The sequence below is a fragment of the Miscanthus floridulus genome, chromosome 8 (genome assembly GCF_019320115.1).
Source record: "Miscanthus floridulus cultivar M001 chromosome 8, ASM1932011v1, whole genome shotgun sequence".
NCBI lineage: Eukaryota > Viridiplantae > Streptophyta > Magnoliopsida > Poales > Poaceae > Miscanthus > Miscanthus floridulus.
Window position 1 is genome coordinate 190,276,983 of NC_089587.1, and position 19,227 is coordinate 190,296,209.

Here is a 19,227-nt window from a genome sequence, read left to right on the forward strand (position 1 = left end):
TCGACCCCAGGGCCCAGCCCTCAAGAGTCCTCCACCGCTCTTCGAGAACCATAGCAAGACCCACGCGAATTCAGATTCCGCTTCTCCAGTCCATCCTCAGACAGGTCCGAAGGCCCCCGCGCGGTTTGTCTCGAAGCTTCCGCTCGGAGCCACGAGCCGGGGTTAGGGTTTCGCGTCCTCCCGTCGTCAGCCCCAGCCATGTCCGGGCGTGAGGTCCGCGAGTACACCAATCTCAGCGACCCCAAAGGTGTGCGCCTCCTTCCGCTGATTCGTCGATTTACCCGCCCCTGTTTCTTTCTAGTTCCTGAATGGGGTGTTTGGCTCCGTGCATGTGCAGACAGGAAGTTTGGGAAAGGGAAGGACAAGATCGACGATGAGGACATCACCTTCCAGCGCATGGTTGCAAAGGTTAGACCGAATCGTCATGCAACCTCTGCTCCGGCTTACTGTTTTGTTGTACTGCTTACCTGTATGCTCGTTTTAGTTTTTTTTTCCTGGGTTAAATGTAGGCATGTTAAGCATTAGAGTCATTTCGAAATTTTAATTAGCTGTCTAGCTACCTACTTCTGTTAAAAATGTTTGCACTGGTGTTTCTTCCTGGGGAGGGGAATATGGCAGTGGTACTCGCAACATAGTTATCCTATGCATTTAGAGGTAATTACTATTTAGTAGTGTTGTTGTCTGTTGATAACTAAGTTATGTGCAAGTCTCACAGTAAACAGTTTGGATTGTTGAATGAATCGACTTGCCAAGTTGGAGCTGATTCATGTATTGTTTTCCTTTTTACAAGGACCAGTGGAGAAGTTAGATAAGGCAGGGGCACGAGGACAGTAACTTCGAGTTGTTTTTACTGAGCCAAACTTTCAGAATTTTAACGAGGCTGTTAGGAACCAATTTGAATTGTGACAAAAAAAAATTGGAGCTTGCCAGTGTAGTTAGTTTGTTGACGTTATGCAGTTGAGAAAAGGCCTAGGCCTTCTTCTTTTGGATCTAAGAGACAATGTTGTCTCTCAGCGAACCATCCATGCATTTGAGCAATTTGTGATTTCTAAGCGCTTTGTAGATGTTTCTGTTTTAGACCTGCATCCTAGAAATACATCTGGGTTGGCTTTGTTGTGAAAAGATAAAGTTAAAGGTCGCCTTAGATTTAGGCTGCAGTCCAGCAGCATTCTTCAGACTAATGCTAGTTTGTTGGTAAAATAACGTTTTTCGTTTGTTTTGGTCACACGAGGATGTCTTTCTTTTTCTTGAACACTTGATTAAATGACTAAGCATTTCCAATAGGTGTTAGTGTACAATGTTCTTATAACATGCCCTGACAGGGATTTTGGCTCTCTACTCGGTGGTTGATACCAACAGATGCAAGAGGTTGCTGGTGAGAGGGGAGGCTACCTTCATGGGCGAGGAGGTATTCAAATGCTTCTTTTACAGGAAGACTCTTGTAAAGTTGTAGGTTCCTTGTTAACCTTGTTGTCTATGCTACTTTTGTGTTCTTCAGCATTGGACAGCGATGATTTGCTTTACTTGAAAGAGCAAATGGAAGCCGAGGAAGATGCCGAGCGTCTTCTTCGTCGTACTGAGAAGCGGGCATTTGCTGCGTTTAAGATATCCCTTATTAAACATAAATAATGTTGCTTTTCCTGTTAGACAGTTAAGGATACAATCTGATCAATAAGGTTCAGTTAGCTTTTCTACATCAGCATGAAAATTTTCACACCCTTACAATTCAGTTTCCTTCCGTTGGAATAGTGCAATAGAAACATGTGGTCTAAGCTATCTCTTTGCTATCTTTAACTCTGACATTACAAAGCAGCAATTTTAGCTGATTCTACACCTGCTGTCCCTGTGGCTCTTCGTGTTGAACCTAAACCTAAAAGTGATATAAGGTAAGCTGCCTCCAAGACAGCCCTCTACATCCTCCAACAGTACCTTGTACCTTTTTCCTTATATATATATCCCAAAATGAGCAATACCTTTTCCTTCTTATGATCTGGGTGCTTGCGTTATGGACAGGCAACAAGATCTTTTGAAGAACATTGTTGGGATCAAACCAAAGCGACCGAAAGTTAGCAGCCCTTCACAGCCAACAGATAGCAATAAGCCTAAGCATGGGGAAGAAGATTCTATCAGCGAGTTGTCTTCATCGCAGAATCAGTCGGGACTACTTGTGGGCGAGAAGGCATCATCTCATGGGACTGTGAATCCTGACCACTCAGCACCAAGGCTTGAAAAACCAAGAGAGGAGCAACAGAACACAGCTGGAAGTTTGCTTGGTTTAGCCTATGAGAGTTCGGACGAAGAATAGTTGATCATGTGGGCCCAATGGGAACTGGACTATTTACTGTCAGATGTCTGCATTCCAAACGGCAAAATGTAGATTGTATATTAGTTTTTTTAATGTACTATTATTCGTCGTACTGAGAAGCGGGCATTTGCTGCTTTTAAGATATCCCTTATTAAACATAAATAATGTTGCTTTTCCTGTTATACAGTTAAGGATACAATCTGATCAATATGGTTCAGTTAGCTTTTCTACATCAGCATGAAAATTTTCACACCCTTACAATTCAGTTTCCTTCCGTTGGAATATTGCTATAGAAACATGTGGTCTAAGCTATCTCTTTGCTATCTTTAACTCTGACATTACAAAGCAGCAATTTTAGCTGATTCTACACCTGCTGCCCCTGTGGCTCTTCGTGTTGAACCCATAGTTTTTAAGGCGGTAAGGCGAGGTGCGGCGCTCCACCCCCTTCCAGACGCCTAGGCGGGTTAGGCGCATGGTGAGGCGACGCCATACACAAATAACAGAAAGGAGCAGAGCACGAGTACAAGAAGCAGAGCAGAGAAAGAAGGGGGAGGAAAAGCAGAGCCGCAGTGGAAAGAGGGATGGAGGATTGGAGGAAGAACAGAGGAAGGAGAGGCCAAGAGGGGAGAGCATACCCGCAGAGTGGAGCCGGTGATGGAGGAGGCGGCGGAGAAGTCCTGGAGACGGCCGCAGATGGGGCGGGAGTCGCGGCAGGATTCACGGCCACGGATGGGGCGGGAGTCTCGGTCGTGGACGGGGCGGAAGTCGCAGACGCGGATGGGACGTGGGTCGCGGACTCAGGGTCGCAGGCGTCGTCGGCCCGCCGCTCGATTTCAGGTGAGCCGACGCGCTCTTCTCTCTCCCTCTCGCCTCCCTTTCCCTCCCTCGACTGGCGCGAGTCAGATGGATGCGTTTTTGGCGGGAGGTATGCGCGCGCTGCTCCCTCTTTCCCGCGCGCTCGCGCCTCTGTTTCCTGCGCGCACGCAACGCTCCGCTCTTTCCCCCGCGCGCGCAATCCCAGGCTTCCCGGCCGCGCACGCGGTTTTCCTCCTGCGCTCTCGCGCGCGCGGCGTCCGCCTAGAGCAAGTCGACGCCATGGCGGCGACTTGGGGTGCAAGGCGACGCCATACGCGAGGATGCCGTGGCGAGCCCGACGCCATGGTTCAAAAAACGCCCGGACGACAATAAAAACTATGGTTGAACCTAAACCTAAAAGTGATATAAGGTAAGCTGCCTCCAAGACAGCCCTCTACATCCTCCAACAGTACCTTGTACCTTTTTCCTTATATATATATCCCAAAATGAGCAATACCTTTTCCTTCTTACGATCTGGGTGCTTGCGTTATGGACAGGCAACAAGATCTTTTGAAGAACATTGTTGGGATCAAACCAAAGCGACCGAAAGTTAGCAGCCCTTCACAGCCAACAGATAGCAATAAGCCTAAGCATGGGGAAGAAGATTCTGTCAGCGAGTTGTCTTCATCGCAGAATCAGTCGGGACTACTCGTGGGCGAGAAGGGATCATCTCATGGGACTGTGAATCCTGACCACACAGCGCCAAGGCTTGAAAAACCAAGAGAGGAGCAACAGAACACAGCTGGAAGTTTGCTTGGTTTAGCCTATGAGGGTTCGGACGAAGAATAGTTGATCATGTGGGCCCCATGGGAACTGGACTATTTACTGTCAGATGTCTGCATTCCAAACGGCAAAATGTAGATTGTATATTAGTTTTTTTAATGTACTATTATTAGGTTGGGTTTTGCACCAGGATCGAATGGAAAGCTGTGTTAATGTTGCTAAGCTGCTACTCCCCTATCTGTTAAGCGTTTTTTACATTCCGTTGCCGCAGAAGGTTGACGCCAAATTTTCACTGCAATGCATCTGTGCTTTGTTTTATCAGAAAAGTTGCTCACACTTCCCATGTCACTTTTATCCGGGAAACAATCCAAAATATAAGTTAAATAGCACAACGATCTAGGGGGGTAAAGTCAGCAGCTGAGGCATAAAATTTGCGCCCAACGTTCAATGTGTGCACAACAATTGACAAACACAATAAGTTACCACCAACACTTGGATACCATGTGAACTTGGGGCACAACACGGGCAGTTAATACTCCTATCTAGCTTAATCAAAGCATCATAGCAGGAACTTGACCATTAGTTGTGACATAAAAAGAACTTTACAAGTTGATCCAGTATCGCAAACACTTAACAAAGGGACAAGTTATCAATTCTGTAGCCTTCTGAATGTAGTGCAGTCTTAGGAATTGATGAAGCCATGAAGACGAAGGGGGCTCCAAGCGTGTTAGGTCATGGCCAAAAACAAAGACAGATTTACATATTTTTCCAGAAGTTTCTGATGCCATAAGCAAAAGATTTCAGGCTGCCCAAAAGACCTGTGTTCGCGGACTCCTCAAGCTTTGGGTTGTCTTCTCTGCATAACACCTTACCTTCATCCTTAGGAATGCTCAGAAACTTGAACTGTTCCTTGAAGTTGAGCCACTTCAGCATCATCCTTGGGCGTGGAATGCTCAGAAACTTATCTTTCAGCCACTCTGGGTTCATCCTTTTGCATGTGGTGAGCCACTTCAGCATCATCCTTGGGCGTGGAATGCTCAGAAACCTGTCTTTCAGCCACTCTGGCTTCCTCCTTTTGCATGAGGTGAGCCACTTCAGCATCATCCTTGGGCGTGGAATGCTCAGAAACCTGTCTTTCAGCCAGGCTTCATCCTTTTGCATGAGGTGCTCAGTGACTTCAACTGTGACTTGACGTGGAGCTGTCTTAGGATTATCCAGTGGTAATTTTGCATGATTATACACCATTTCTTGAAGTACCGGACGCACTGTGTAAAAACTGCCTCCAATTTGATCACAGATATTCGTTATTATAGTAGGAAACTTGCCTTCATTTGAAGCTCTATAACTGCACTAAACAGAAACACATGATTTAACAGTCACGACAATAACTAACTAACCAGAAAAAAAAAGGTTTTTATAACTCCTAGACATAATTGCCACTCTTTATCAGAATCCTACAAATCTGAATGAGTTGTGCCACATTTCCATTGTTAATTTCTAAATCTCAAATGTCAATCCTTAATGCATAACTAGCATAAGTGTCTATTACTCGGCTGGGAAAAAGCCAAACAGAAATGCTAATGAGCTGAAAGCTACACACAATTTGCTACTTATGACCCAAAAAGATAAACTCTACAACCAGAAAATCGAGTGAGAAGAAGTCACCTACTTCTCAACGAATTCCACTATCAAAGCCCTCCTCTCCTGCATTGAAATCCTCTTCCGCCCCTTGGGCGGTGGCTCCTGCGCAGGCAGCGGCGCCGCATGCGCCTTCCCCCGGGAGGTCCGGTAGCACGACCGTGTGGTGGCGCTAGAGACACCCGCGATCATTGGGAAGAGGGAACAGATCAGGCAAACAAGATCACATCACCGCCGGGGCCAAAACCCAGAGCTTGGATCGGACACGGGAGGCGCGGGCGAAATAGGCTTGATGACTAGCTTTACTCACCTTTCCTGAAGGCCGCGGAGGAGAAGAGGCGCGCGGACGCCTGCATCGCGGAGCGCAATGGCAGATCGCGGAGGGAAGGCGGGCGCCCTAGGGTTTCATGCCCTGTCTGACTGGACGAGGAGAGCAAGGTTTTAGCTTTGACTGAGAAGACGAAGAAGGGGGACGGGACGGACGGGCGGCGGCGGCGGCTGGGCGTTGACTGCACTAAACCAAGAATAATAAGGGCTGTGCATTCCAAAAAAAAAAAGGTATGTCAGCTTCTTGACTTTTTTTTAGAAATATGTCAGCTTCTTGACAAAAAAGGAATTTATTTACATATATATGCTCGACCCATTGAGTTCAACCAGTCGACTTCGCCAGGGGTAGTCCTTTTCATGTGCCTTTGAATCTTTGATGAAACACAAAAAGATTGATAGTTGTTTCCAAATTCCATCTAAAAAGATTTGTTGTCATTTATTGTTCAAAAAGAAGTTATGCCCGTCTGGATTGAAGGAGATTTTGAAAATATGATAAAAAAAATCTCATAATCCTAAGTACTCATCAAACATGATAGATTTTAGAGCAGATTCTAAAATTTAACACATCAGAGATATTTGATTTGGAAATCCCTATGCAATCCAATACAATATTCATCCTAGAAATCACCAAAGTTGATTTCAAGGCACATAAATCACCAAACCTCCCAAATATGATTCTATATTATAGGTATGACAAAATATATGAAAAATTAAAAATATAAACATGATGAATTTTAGAGTAGATTCTAAAAAGCTAACACATATAAGATATATTTGATTTAAAAAATCCCTATGCAATCTAATACAAGATCCATCCTGAAAATCACCAAACCTACCAAAAACAAGAAAATTGCTCCATTTTGTTATGTGCATTGCTGGATTTTGTTATGTGTATGGCAATAAAAAATGAAATAACAAGAAAATTGCTCCATTTTGTTATGTGCATTGTTGGATTTTGTTATGTGTATGGCAATAAAAAACGAAATTTGAAAAAAAAATGCTTTCGTTGAGATTTGAACTCAAGACCTCCCGCTTACTAAACGGGTGCTCTAACCAACTGAGCTATGAAAGCTATTGTGTTTGAGTAAATCTTGTAACTTGTTTTATTAGTTAAACATGCTTTTTTTCAACAGATGCAGAATCTGATGATCATTATCAGGTACTCACTCGATCCCAAAAAATGCAATTCCTAAAAAGTAAACAAAATCAAGTTGGGTCAAATTCAACAAACTTAGTAAACATCACTACATTAATTATAAAATATATTTTTGTAGTAAATCTATTTGGAAATATTAATATTGATATTATTTTCTATAAAACTTGTCCTAAACTTCAAATTACAGGACGAATGTATTTGACTGAACATGTTGGAGTATGACTAAACCTCACCTTCCTTCTCATCACAGGAGACACAAATTATGAAACGTTATACCAATACTTGACAAAGGGCGCCTTATAGAACTCTCAATCAGGAGAAATAGCTCGAGTGACTATCGAACTGGAGAGAATTGTTGGTTTGCATTAGCATACTAACATATTGATCAGGGACTGTGCGTTCGGAAACATGATTTTTAATGCCAATACCAGGGGTCTCTGTCTTCTCTCCCTGTTCTGTAAAGTAGCAACTGAACAAAAGAAAATGACAACCCTGTGAAGGTCTCTGATCAAACCAACATGCATGAAATGGTGCGCAAAATGTCACACCATGAATCACATCTGAAAAATGTGTGGCTACCAAAGAAACACAGACACATATGTGGAGCAGCAATCCATCTTGCCGCCACCACCTAGATAGATAGAACAAATACACTCAGACCATGCCTCTGCTTACAGCTACGACTCTACGAGTTCGCCGAGACGACTCTAACACCAGACCGGCCGCTCGCCACGCTGCCGCTGCCACGATGAGCGCTGCGTCCACGGTACTGGCCGTTACCATATCCAGAGCCGGCGCGCGACCGGCCACTGGGCTCGGGCTGGGACTGCCTCTGCTTGCTCTGTCGGGGCCTGTTCATCGGGCTGCAGCGGCCGCCGTGACTGCCGGACTGCTCGACAACCTCATCGCCGATGCTCCACGTCCGGTCCGAGGACTCGACCGAGGTGGGCTCCCAGGAGGGCGTCCACGGGTGGCCGGAGACGCTGTTGCTCCCGGCTGACTCCTGAGACTCGGTTTCCGCGCGGACGTCCCGCACCGGCGGCAGGTGCTTGCGCGCGGCGGCGGCGCTCGGCTCGACGAAGTCATCGCTGCCGGCCGGCGCGTTGACGGAGCCTTTGTCGTCGGCGGAGTGGCCAGGCTCGTATTCGTAGGTGCGGTTCTCGGACGACGAGGAGTTGAGGTCGGCCACGGCCTCGACGATGGAGCAGGCCTTGGCGACGCACGCCGGGAGCGAGAAGGACGGTGTCGCAGGCGTGGCCGCGGAGGTGGACTGCTGGTGGTAGTTGTGGATGTCCTCGAGCAGCTGGGTGGTGTACGAGCCGGGGTTTTGGTCAAAGTCGCGCGACGCCCGCCGCGATCGGCAGCCTGGCTGCGCGCCGGGCCTTTGGGTCTGGCTCTCGGCCACGACGCTCACCGTGCGCGTCGCGGTCGTCTTCGACGAGTGCGCTCTCGTCTCTGACGCCGCAACCGCAACGGCGGCGTCCTCTGCGATCTCCGGCTTGCAGCTGCTTGGCACCGCCGTCGGCTCCTTTCCACGCCCGGTAGCCTTCTTGGGCGTCGCGGCGACGGCAGTCTCAGTGGATTTCTGAAGTCACAGTAAAAGTTTGAGCGAGTGGTACGGTAGAATTGCACTAATAACTGGAGTAAAATTCATGTTTTGTCTGATCTTTACCTTCTGCGGCCTGGCACTGTGGTTGCTGTTATTACGGAGAGAGTTCTCGTCGAGCTCGGCCATGGGGTTGCGCCTGTACGGAGACTGCTCGTTCTTCCTGGACGAGCTCCGGCTCAGCACCGGCGTCGGCCCCGCCGCCGGCCCGCCTCCAGCATTCTCATTCCCCGCCGCCATCCTCGCGGGAGAGCTCGTTCTCAGCGACGCGCACCTCTTCGCCGACGCGGCCGCGGGCGACGACGCGCGTCCCTTCTCCCTCGCGGGCACGGACACCATCTTCCCGGGCTGCGGCTGCCTCGCGCGGTCTCCGCCGCCGCAGCCCGCCGTCGCCACAGAGGTCGCAGCGTCGTCCGCGCGTCGCCCGGGGGACCGGCTGGCCCTCCGGCTCCCACTCCCGGCACCGCTCCTCTCCCGGCTACCCGACCGCTTCCGCTGCGGCGAGCCCCGGTGCGGCGACGGCCTGGACACGCCCTGCCTCTCCCAGTCGCACTCCTCGTCCGCGCCACCACCGGCCCTGCAGGCTTCCTGGTCGAAGTCGTAGCTGCGCTTGGACCCCGAGCGCCTCCTACGGTGTCCGCCGCCGCCGCCTCCCGCCTCACCGGACGACGACGCCGCCCTCCCGGCCCCGGACGAGCTCCTGCTGAGCCGGCCGCACTGGATCAGGATCGCGTCCACCTCCTCCTTGGTGCAGCTGGAGGTGCGCACGGGCGCCGAGGGCACCAGCACCACAGGCAGCTGCTTCGGCTGCGCCGGCGGCTCTTGCGACCCCGACGACCGCTTCTTCTTCGGATCCTTGGGCGACGACCCCGGCCTCACGACGAACACCGCGGCCTTGTTCGCCGTCGCCGCGGCCTCCCCCGCCGCCGCCCTCTTGGGCTGCTGCTGCGGCGCCGGCTTCTTGGCCTTGTCGTCGGAGACCACCACGGCGATCTTCCCGGGCTTGGCCGGTGGCTTCTTCTTGCTTAAGCAGAGGCCCATGGTGGCTTCTGGTGGCAGGAGCTCCGGCCAGCGACTCTGCGAGCGAGCGAGCTGGAGGAGGTGGGACTGGAGTGAAGTGAGGGAGGGAAAGAGTGCGTTGGACTGTGACGTGGTGGTATTTAAGCGCGCGTGGGGAGGAGCGATTAGCGAGATAACTAATTATGTGTTAGTGTGATGAGCAAAGGCAAAGCTGCTGGTGATGCGAGACGGGGGGCATTCAAATCCTCTCTCGCGGATGGCCTTGAGGCTCGTGCGCGCACGCACGCACGTGGGGAGGGGAGCGCGGGAGCGGCGTTGGCTGGTCACGGTGCTGTGAACCGACGGGTGGGACTGGAGGGTGCCTCGGTCGATGGTCTACAAGGAATACGTCCACACTCCACAGGGGCTGGACCGGCGGCTCGGTGGGGACGCTATCCGTTACAAACATCGCGGGGCCTGGGTCTTGATTATTACCTCATCATCTCGTCTTCAAAAATGTTCAGGGGTTGCACCAGCATCAGAGACGCGTGTGCACTGCTACTGATGCTAGGTGATAACTTCATCTGGTACTGTGCTTTGCTAATCGTCCTCGAGACGGGTAATGCACGGGAAAGCAGCAATCGCAAGCGAGGAAGCTTTGCGAGATCGACGGAGGCCAATTCTGCAGCCCCCACGGCTGGTCAACCCTGGTTACGCGCATACCAGCAGAACAGTTTGTTTCCATGGACAGTTGAGCCGTTTCATGCGTGCTGCCTCGTGCGGGGCCCCTGCGTCAGGAATTAGGCTGGTGCAACGGCACCACGATTCAAACGCAGAGCACGTTTGGTTTTGAATCCGGGATCCGGGCAGCTCGACCTGGCGGTGGCTGGTGCAGTGCTGCGTGCGCAAGCCTCACCTCACAACGGCCAACGGCCGACGACAGAGGGCCGACCGTTGCCCATCTCTTCCCGAGCCGACCGTTGGAGCGGGAAGCAGAGCAGGGCGTCATCCTCGCATCGGATTCGCGCGCGCTCTCGGCTCTCCCGTCGTGTGGATTGGCAGCATCCATCCGCCTACGTTGATCCGGACGGGGGATCGGATCGGCCTGACCTTCACGTGATCAGCACGTCGCATCAGCAAATCAGGCACGGGCGCGGGACTGATTCTTCTGACGGCTCCTTAAACTCGTGTCCGCCCATCGACCAACCTTTGGCCTGCAAAACAACCGGATCCAATGCCGCTAATTCACTCCTGGGCCTGCTCACCCGGCTGGTGGCATCATAACCTCTACACGGGCCCGGGCGAGCGAGATGGAGAGCTGCGCGTTATTAACGGTCCCTGATTTGCAGCACATGCCTGAACTCCGCGGCGCGCTGGCTGTAAAACCGCGACCTATGATGGATTTCAGCTTTCAGATACATGGATGGTCATCTTTCTGACAAGAAGTTTGCCAAATATCCAATTTGACTTCAAGTTCCTGGTGCGATATCCAAATATCGAATTGGACTTCAATTTCCCAGCGACTCCAATTTCCCGAAAGTTGGAGCAGCCTTGGAGGGCATGCTGCAGGAGGGCTTTGCTTCATCAAGGGTGAAACTGAAAACGCGAAGCGGAAAGGAGGCATGCTGTTTTCTTTACAGACCAACCAGGGAGGAAAAGGGCTGGCTGGCTTGTGCTTCTCATGACCCCTGTGCACACCGCACTGCTTTCGATGTCTTTCAACGTAGTGTCGGAGTTCATCGCAACCTTTTGCCACACGAATAGAGAGATTTAATTAACGCAAAAAGGAAAAGGATAACGGAGTGATTAACCAGGACGCATTGACATGGAAATCACTAGTGCAGCCCTACCCTACGCAGCAACAAGCCTATCAGCCTATCTCAGCACTCAGCAGTCAGCACTACGGATCTTGAAGAATGCGTTTCTACTCTCCTCCATCGGTCCTTACACATTTCACTTATCCAGAAGTTAAATTATTTTAAGTTTGCATGAGTTTATAAAAAATAGTATCAGCATTTTTATCTCTAAACAATTCTTGAGCATATATATCACTATTTAATCTAGCTAATGATACTTATTACACAACATAAATATTGATATATTTTATATATTTAGTCACCGGCCACCCGGTATCGCCGGAGCAGCTCGCTTTAGAAGGCCACCTCAACCGTCGAGTCGTCGACAAAGGCGATGGCTAGCCCATGTGCTCACCTTGTCGACCGGCCTCGTCAATCCCTCGCGACTTCCGCGCCACCGGTCTAGAGGGCCAGCAAGGGGGTGGGCGAGGATGGGCGACGGCCAGCGGCCATGGCGTGCGCGCGAGGAGAAGGCTGGCACGAGAAGACTGGCGGAATTATTGTTTTTCTAATCTAATGATTATAGAAGCGGGTCTTCTTTGCCTTTAGGTCGGACCTCTCTTTTTTCACGATAAAGACTTTTTGCTTAGGGTCACGATAAAGACCGGCTCTGTTGTTTGAGGCCGACCTGAACGAGATTATGACCCCTGCTTTTGCAACACTCCGGATGCGAGCAACGCCGTAGCCCGTAGGTGCTAACTTCAGTAATACCCTAGCAGGCCTGCTTTGAATGCAGTAACCAACTAGCAATTACAAGAAAATGAAACACAGCTTTCACGTATATAATATAATATAATATATTCTGACATCATACTATCAGTGAGAATGAAGCTCTGCAATGGTGTTATCCTGATCTCCTATTTAATTGCTGTTTTCACCCTGTCCAAAATACCTTCCTGAAATTGTCATCAGTATATTCAGCATTACAACCTCATCGTCCATCTCAGTCTTGGTGGCAAGGATGGTGGCGCACTTGCGCAGCAAGGACCTCAGTGAGGCACACGTCTCCGCTTCCAAGGGGGTGTGAATGGCAACACAGAGTGCAAAGAGCCACAGGCAGTTATTCCTTGAAAGTGTATCCAAGCTTTGAATCATATCAATGTAGTTCCTAAGTGTCGCAGCTCTTGAAACTGCATCCATGTTGCGAATCATTGTCAGGGACGGTTCAGTCTGTGGCTCCGATCTGTTGCCAGGTTTTGTTGAGACTTTTGTCGCACTAGATGCAGATAGTTCATCAGAATTGTCAAGCTCAGAGAGCACCTGAGGAAATTAATAATCTCATATAATTAGTAGATGCTGTGAAGAAGGTAAATATGCAGAAGATGGTAGCTAAAGTCAAGCATTCAAATTGAAAAACCAGTAAGTTCAAGTCATTGCATATAAGAAGAAAGAATCTTTTTGGTGTCATACTGGATTGGGGATTTCTATAAATATGATACTATACCAGGTGACAATAATTTATTAAATGGCAGTCTCAAGAAAAAGAAAAAAAAAAGGCACTGCAAACCAGGGAGTACTCAAGTTCCAAGAGTAACTAGTATGGTCATACTAGTCCTTGCATCATAGAAATCCTACTGACGGTACAATTGTTGGCTTGATGACGGTACCATTTATTTACTATGCAGACAATACAGATTAAGGCCCTGTTTGTTTTAGCATGCAGATTGTGGATTGCATCTAGGAGCAAACATTCACCATTGTATCATACAAAAAGCAAGCAAACTGTAAAAACAAACATTAGAATAAAACATACTGCTAGTGTGATAAGGCATTATATCAGTACCATAGCTGTCAGATTTTCAGGATGCACTTTTTTTAACACTTCCCTTCCTAAGAACAAAGGATACCCATTGCCCCATCATGAAAATAAAGTAATTTATGTGACAACAGAACAAACCATACAGTAATAACATACATAATTATTCCAACATAGGTTATAGATAAGAAAAGAAGTGTTCGTTGCCAAATGAAATAACATATTGAATCATAAGACATGTTTGCAATTGCTCTAGACTTGTGCCACTAAAATTTAAGGGTCAAGTGTCCAACAAAATAGTAAAATATGTCAACAAGTTCTTTTATAAAAAAATGGTATGCCAACAAATTAAGAAGCAATATTACAATCATTAGGGTGTTGTCTTTACGAAGGTAATTATGAGAAATAGAAAACAAAACTGAAATGTGGTTATAAATGTTTGCATCTTTTAAACTACACAAGATAGCTTACCATCCTGGTTTCCACGAACTGGGTGATAAATGTGTCCTCCCATTGTTTTGATGCACGCAAATCAGGTAAGCACTTTGGTATGTCCGGAATATCTGGCATATAAGGAGTTTGCTCATTTCTAGCTGCACTTGAATATATCTTGGCTACCTTCACTCTAGGAATTTGGTTAGCTTCCCACCTGTAAACCAATGTTTTCATGCCATACTCAAAGTAATGTTTTCGGGTAAGCCAATTGATGATCACGAGAAGTATATCTAAAAAAATAATAGAAAACTGAGGTCCCCACCTTATATATTGTTGGGTTCAGCTTTAGCTTAATAGCTTCACAAAATGAACTGCCGATATTTCTATCTGGTAGGTAGGTTTGGGAGATCCTATTTAGCAAATATAACTAGTCATAGTTTGACATCCTATTTTCTAACCATTAGTTCATTTGGTAAACTTCACCAAAACAAGCTAGTATGGAGAAATCCTAGTAATCAAATATCACTTTACTATAATTCACATTTGTTCATATGTTGAAGTCACAGTGAGTAAACCTAATTGCAAGAGATATTGATCTTACTAAGATAATGGATATTCATCTATTCAACACTGAACCATATATAATAAAAGGCCTTAATGGCCACAAAAACTAAATAATACATACTAGCAAGACTAGGGTGTTGCATCATGCAATAGAGCCTTGTAACAGTAGTAATTGTTCAGGTTAAATTAAATATCGACTAAAGAATACAATGAATCGTGCACAGATGGGCAACCCAGTAATACGAATCTTTGTTTGGCATCACAATATCATGTTCGGGTCCTATAAATCTGAGGAAACCAGAAGCAAAGAATACCTGACACGCCGAAGGTACTCAAAGCCATCAAGTGGCTCACCAGACTCGAAATCTGGATCTCCATCCACAGCAAATGCAGGCTTCAGAATTCCCTCATAGTCATCGTCACTATCATCTTCATATTCCACATCTTCACCTTGATGAAACGGCTCTTCAACCACTCCGCATGCCCCAGCATGGTCATGAGCAGACTCAGAGCGGTGTTCGTCACAAACCGCCAGATCCCCATTTCTGTGGGCACCAATCTCTGCAGCACCTACACAGGTATCATATAACAAATGAGGACATCGCAAGAAAATTACTAGCAGCATATTTAACAAGCAAAATGATTTAATTTTGCACACAAGTTCTTAAGAGCATCTCCAAGAGTCTTTCTTAAACTCACTCTCTAAATCATCATTTGGAGACTCATTTGAATAAAAACCGCTCGCTATATTTCAGCCTCCAACAAGTTTCCTATATCTTGTTCCCACTCTAGAGCCAGCCCCGCTATGCATCTTTGTCTTACAAGAAATCCGAAATACAGGATTGACAATATTTGAAAATCTAATTAAAGAATCTGTTCAAGGGTATTTTTCACCAAAATCTCTATTCCTACCAATTATCAATTAAGAGGCTCTTAGAGCAACATCAATTATCAATTAAGAGGCTCTTGGAGTTGCTCTAAGGGGCAAGGACGAGAAGAGACGTACCCAAGAACCGTGCCGCCGCCGCCTCTTCGGGCCACTTCCTCACGCCCATAGCCTTCATCCCCCTATTACCCCTCCTGCTCCTGACGTCCTCCTCGGCGGCGAGCAGCCCGTCGTACTCACCGGAGAACCCGGAGGCCGCGAGGGCAGCGCGGACGTCGGCCCACAGCCGCGCGTGAGCCTCCTTCGACGGGGCGTCCCTGAGCGCCTCGAGCTCTGCCCTCTCGTACGTCGTCCTCCTTCCTGCAGATCTACGTTGAGCTGCGGCGGAGGCCGCCATGGCGAGGGGGGAAGCTCTGGCTGGAACTGGTAGGTTCAATTGGCGGCTCCCGGCTGGGGGAAAGTGACCACGACGTGGGTTCACGGGTGAGCGGAATGCACGCCGCCCCGTGGCAGTGCCCGCTCCGTTGGCTGCGTGCCTGCGCCAACAGCCGACGCCTTGCCCTTGTTGCTCGACGCCTTGAAGCTGCTGCTCGACGACCGGCGCTCCGTGCCTCTGCGCGTGACGGCGTGCATAGGAGAACGGGAAGGTGTGATGAACCTAACCCCGCCAACGGGGAGATAGGGCTCGGATAGCCGGCGGCGGCGGCGGCGGCGGAGAAGCAGCGGAGAGAGAGAGGTACAAGAGCCGGTTGTCTTACATAGTCGCCAAAAACCCTGGTAGGCTGGAAAGTGGAAACGGCCCGAGGTCCGAGTTGTACATACAAGGCTTAAAAGCCTGAGGGCTGAGGCCCATGGCCTGTCTTCATGTTCCTTTTTTTTTTAATCTCGGAAACAAATTTCCATTCAGGATATCACTACACTCATACAGTCTACACATACAAATAGGGATGACAACGGGCCTCAGTCTCCGATGGGGATTTCATCTACTACTAGGGCTCCCCTCAAAAAAAAAAAATCTACTACTAGGGCATCATCAACAATAAAATTAACTTGCTAACTCATATCGATAGATATCATTAACAATAGGGGCAGAGCCAGAAACTAGATATAGAGGGGGCCCGACATATATAGTGTATAGAAACTTCTAATAATAGGGACCAATCATATATATGTACATATTTATCATGAAATTTTTATTAACCATGCGGACATCAAATCTTTATATTAAAAATTCCGTCAATTTTATAATATACAAAATCTAAAAGTATGTGAAGGACATCAACAGCTACAAAGGGGTTAATAATTAAGTCATATATGTCCTGCACTCCTGCTCCTGCCTCATGGCTTTCGCCTAGTAGTGAGCGTGTGGCACCGCGTGCTATTATGATGAGAACAGCACCGTCGAGATGCGACTACATACAACAGCCGAGTAGAGTGGTATTTGGCATGCCGCTTTCTGTACTACATCAAACATGGGTAGTAATCACGATTAAGACCTTGTTTGGAACGCATAACTATTCTATTTCTATGTTTTTTTCATGTAAAATTTCTATTTTGTTCATATAAAATTCATATGTTCCAATAATACATAAAATTGAAAATAATGTTATAGTTTGATTCTCCAACTCTTCAGGGCCATACCTAATTTTGCTCTATTCTACTTTATATGCATTGCAAATAGTCGTAGCCGAATGCTCGAAAAAACAGGCGTAGCCAAATATGTATATTGAATAATAGCTTAAGACATATTAGCACTAATTAATGAAACAAATTGCATCTGAAGTTGGGAGGGGCCACGGCCCTTGTCGACCCCTGTCTGGCTCCGCCGGTAGAGTCAACTTGCTAGCTCGTATAGATATCATCAACAATAAAGTCAACTTGCTAGCTCATATAAATTTAAAAAATAATGAAAGTAGAGTAATCTAATATGTTAGTGTGGAATAATATGCAAACGTGTATGGCAAGATCGAAATGGAAGGGTTTCTAAAACCAGCAATCCACGGAGGAAACACTTCGTGTAAAAATCAATGAAGAGGCTGTAGCGTTGTACTTGGGTCTATGGCAAGATCGAACAAAATGGCCATTCCAGCACTGTGCTGGTAACGTGTTTGTACACCTTGTTTTTATTTGATCCATTGTAAACAACTGCTGCTTCTCCTGCTTAGACGGTCTCTAACAATAAATCTATATGAACACCTAAACCCAAAATAGATAGCAAGACATCCAAAATTAGCCTCCAACAGAATATCTATACAGAAGATCTATTTTTGGTTGCCTGAGAGACACAACCTAGATATGAGCATTCTCTTTCTTAAAAACCTATTTACAAAAAAAAATCTCCTTTAAATTTTGTTGTTGAAGAAAATCTCAAATATATATTGAACGTACGTTACCTTAAAAGAAAAACAAATGAGTCTCGTATTTTAGCCGCTCTCGAGGATGACAGCGTTAGGAGGACGTTACGCACCGCCGCGCGCGGACGGAAAGCGCGTGAATAGTAAGCGCAACGGAGAATAGTGACAAAACAGTGGACTAAACAGTGGTAGTGCAACGACTCAAACAGTATATGAACAGTGAACATTGTGTGACCTATAAATTGAACTGAGTATAAAATAACCAGATTTTATAGTCAAAGGAAACAATTCCTATTTGCAATGCATTTTGTACCGATCAGACAAACGAATTCCTTGGAAGAATCAGCAAAATAACTAAGCACAGAGCATAGCCAACAAACAGCGGCAAAATTATCACTATTATAACTATCGATGATCACCAACATCCGAACAATTCCCCACAGCTGTGAAAAATAGATGCTGAACCGAACGAGGAAGAAGAGCCTGAGCAGCACAACAGGCAGCGAATAAGCAAGCATTTGCCATGCATGCCTCACGAGCTCCTACACCGGAACAATATAGACAAGCGACCGCCGCGGCCATGATTATTCTATAAGAACGGCGCTCGCCGCTTACTCGAACGCACTCCGACGCCGTCACTCACTCCTCATCGACGAACTCGAACTCGTCCTCGCGGAGGTGGGTGAAGAACCGGACGGGCTTGGGCTGGCCCTCGACGGCGAGCTGGAACTCGACCTTGAAGGGGAGGTTGGCCGTGACGCGCTTGCCCTTCCACACGCAGACGTACTGCTTGACGACGCCCTCCATGCCCTGGATGTCCAGGTCGGGCGCCTTGAGGACGTGGTAGACGCGGAGCGGCGCCGTGACGCGCACCCGCCGGCCGATCTTGGGCGCGGCCGCGGCCTCCTCGGCCGCCACGTCGTCCGACTCCGAGGTTACCTCGCTGGTGAGCGCGACCTGGAGGAGCAGCCGCGCGCGGCGCGGGGGCGGGCCGGGGAGCCGGGGGAAGGCGGCGGACGCGGGCGACGGGGAAGGGAGGCGGCGGTGCAGGAGCACCGAGGAGGTGGAGGTGGAGGGCGGCGCCACGGACGCGGTGGCGGTCGCCATTGGGGTATGCGCGCGGCGGGTGGGCGGGCGTGTGGGTGGAGGATGGAGGGGACTCCTGTGTTGGGTCGAACAGGTGGTGGGCGCGGGAGAGGCGAGGAAAGGATAGAGGCGCGGGGCAAACAAAAGGCGGAGGGGAGCGGACGGCCGCTGCGACTGCGAGTTGCGTATGCCTTTGGTTTGCCTCCGACCCTCTCCGTTCGTTTGGGCCTCGGGAAATGCTGAGAATCTGGCGAGTTTGCACAGCATCTAGCACGGAAATCAACTGGATAAGGCGGGAGCGCACGCCTGGCTGTGGTTGCTCTGCTCGCCGTGCCCGGGGCGCCGGGACAGGCGAGAGAGGCGAGGACGGCGACGATTTGGCATGGGCGCGTGGCACGGCACCTCCACGGTTTGCACTTCGCCGACTCGCCACGCGGCGCCGGCTCTATTTGGCCACTTGCCGCCGGGACACTACGCGCACACGTATCTTCAAATCGAACCATGAGCTGAGCTGTGCAAACATGGAACCGTGGTATGTCAGAGCAAAAGCGACTCTTAGGCCCCGTTTGGGACAGATTCAGGTGGCTCCGGCTCCTACCTGCAAGAATACTGTACTACACTGTTGATCAGAGCCAAAATTCTCTCTCTTCCCTCTCCCTTTCACAGGCCAAGTAGGAGCAG

General features: G+C 48.5%; 5 protein-coding genes and 1 non-coding gene across 9 annotated transcripts; 1 reads left to right on the forward strand and 5 right to left on the reverse strand.

Moving 5' to 3' along the window:
* The first annotated feature begins 59 nt into the window (after positions 1–59).
* On the forward strand, positions 60–2,549 carry LOC136477796 (uncharacterized). 2 transcript variants are annotated; one of them, XM_066476051.1, is made up of 6 exons: positions 60–247; positions 338–408; positions 1,360–1,408; positions 1,499–1,605; positions 1,807–1,886; positions 2,014–2,549. In XM_066476051.1, the coding sequence occupies exons 1-6, from the start codon at positions 199–201 to the stop codon at positions 2,303–2,305; spliced, it is 648 nt and encodes a 215-aa protein (XP_066332148.1). In that variant the 5' UTR covers positions 60–198; the 3' UTR covers positions 2,306–2,549. The 2 variants fall into 2 exon arrangements, with proteins under 2 accessions (XP_066332148.1, XP_066332149.1); XM_066476052.1 differs by having other exon boundaries at positions 178–247; positions 1,323–1,408.
* A 1,896-nt stretch (positions 2,550–4,445) lies between these two features.
* LOC136474359 (uncharacterized) lies at positions 4,446–6,001 on the reverse strand. 2 transcript variants are annotated; one of them, XR_010762907.1, is made up of 3 exons: positions 5,832–6,001; positions 5,553–5,693; positions 4,446–5,228 (listed from the first exon to the last, which is right to left on the reverse strand). XR_010762907.1 is itself a non-coding variant. In XM_066471953.1 (2 exons), exons 1-2 carry the CDS (start codon positions 5,711–5,713, stop codon positions 4,640–4,642), a joined length of 750 nt encoding a protein of 249 aa, XP_066328050.1. In that variant the 5' UTR covers positions 5,714–5,821; the 3' UTR covers positions 4,446–4,639. The 2 variants fall into 2 exon arrangements, 1 of the variants encoding a protein (XP_066328050.1); XM_066471953.1 differs by lacking the exon at positions 5,832–6,001 and having other exon boundaries at positions 5,553–5,821.
* An 845-nt stretch (positions 6,002–6,846) lies between these two features.
* On the reverse strand, positions 6,847–6,920 carry TRNAT-AGU (transfer RNA threonine (anticodon AGU)). Its single transcript has one exon. It is a non-coding gene; the product is annotated as a tRNA-Thr (tRNA).
* Positions 6,921–7,411: 491 nt separating this feature from the next.
* Positions 7,412–10,513, reverse strand: LOC136474361 (uncharacterized protein At1g65710-like). The gene is made up of 2 exons (XM_066471954.1): positions 8,677–10,513; positions 7,412–8,589 (listed from the first exon to the last, which is right to left on the reverse strand). Exons 1-2 carry the CDS (start codon positions 9,649–9,651, stop codon positions 7,690–7,692), a joined length of 1,875 nt encoding a protein of 624 aa, XP_066328051.1. The 5' UTR covers positions 9,652–10,513; the 3' UTR covers positions 7,412–7,689.
* A 1,702-nt stretch (positions 10,514–12,215) lies between these two features.
* Positions 12,216–17,178, reverse strand: LOC136474362 (uncharacterized). Of its 2 annotated transcripts, none has more exons than XM_066471956.1 (4): positions 15,227–17,178; positions 14,535–14,781; positions 13,693–13,870; positions 12,216–12,725 (listed from the first exon to the last, which is right to left on the reverse strand). In XM_066471956.1, exons 1-4 carry the CDS (start codon positions 15,501–15,503, stop codon positions 12,327–12,329), a joined length of 1,101 nt encoding a protein of 366 aa, XP_066328053.1. In that variant the 5' UTR covers positions 15,504–17,178; the 3' UTR covers positions 12,216–12,326. The 2 variants fall into 2 exon arrangements, with proteins under 2 accessions (XP_066328053.1, XP_066328052.1); XM_066471955.1 differs by having other exon boundaries at positions 14,535–14,790.
* A 650-nt stretch (positions 17,179–17,828) lies between these two features.
* Positions 17,829–18,738, reverse strand: LOC136474363 (ferredoxin-thioredoxin reductase, variable chain). The gene has a single exon (XM_066471957.1). It carries the CDS (start codon positions 18,565–18,567, stop codon positions 18,100–18,102), a length of 468 nt encoding a protein of 155 aa, XP_066328054.1. The 5' UTR covers positions 18,568–18,738; the 3' UTR covers positions 17,829–18,099.
* Between the last annotated feature and the right edge of the window lie 489 nt (positions 18,739–19,227).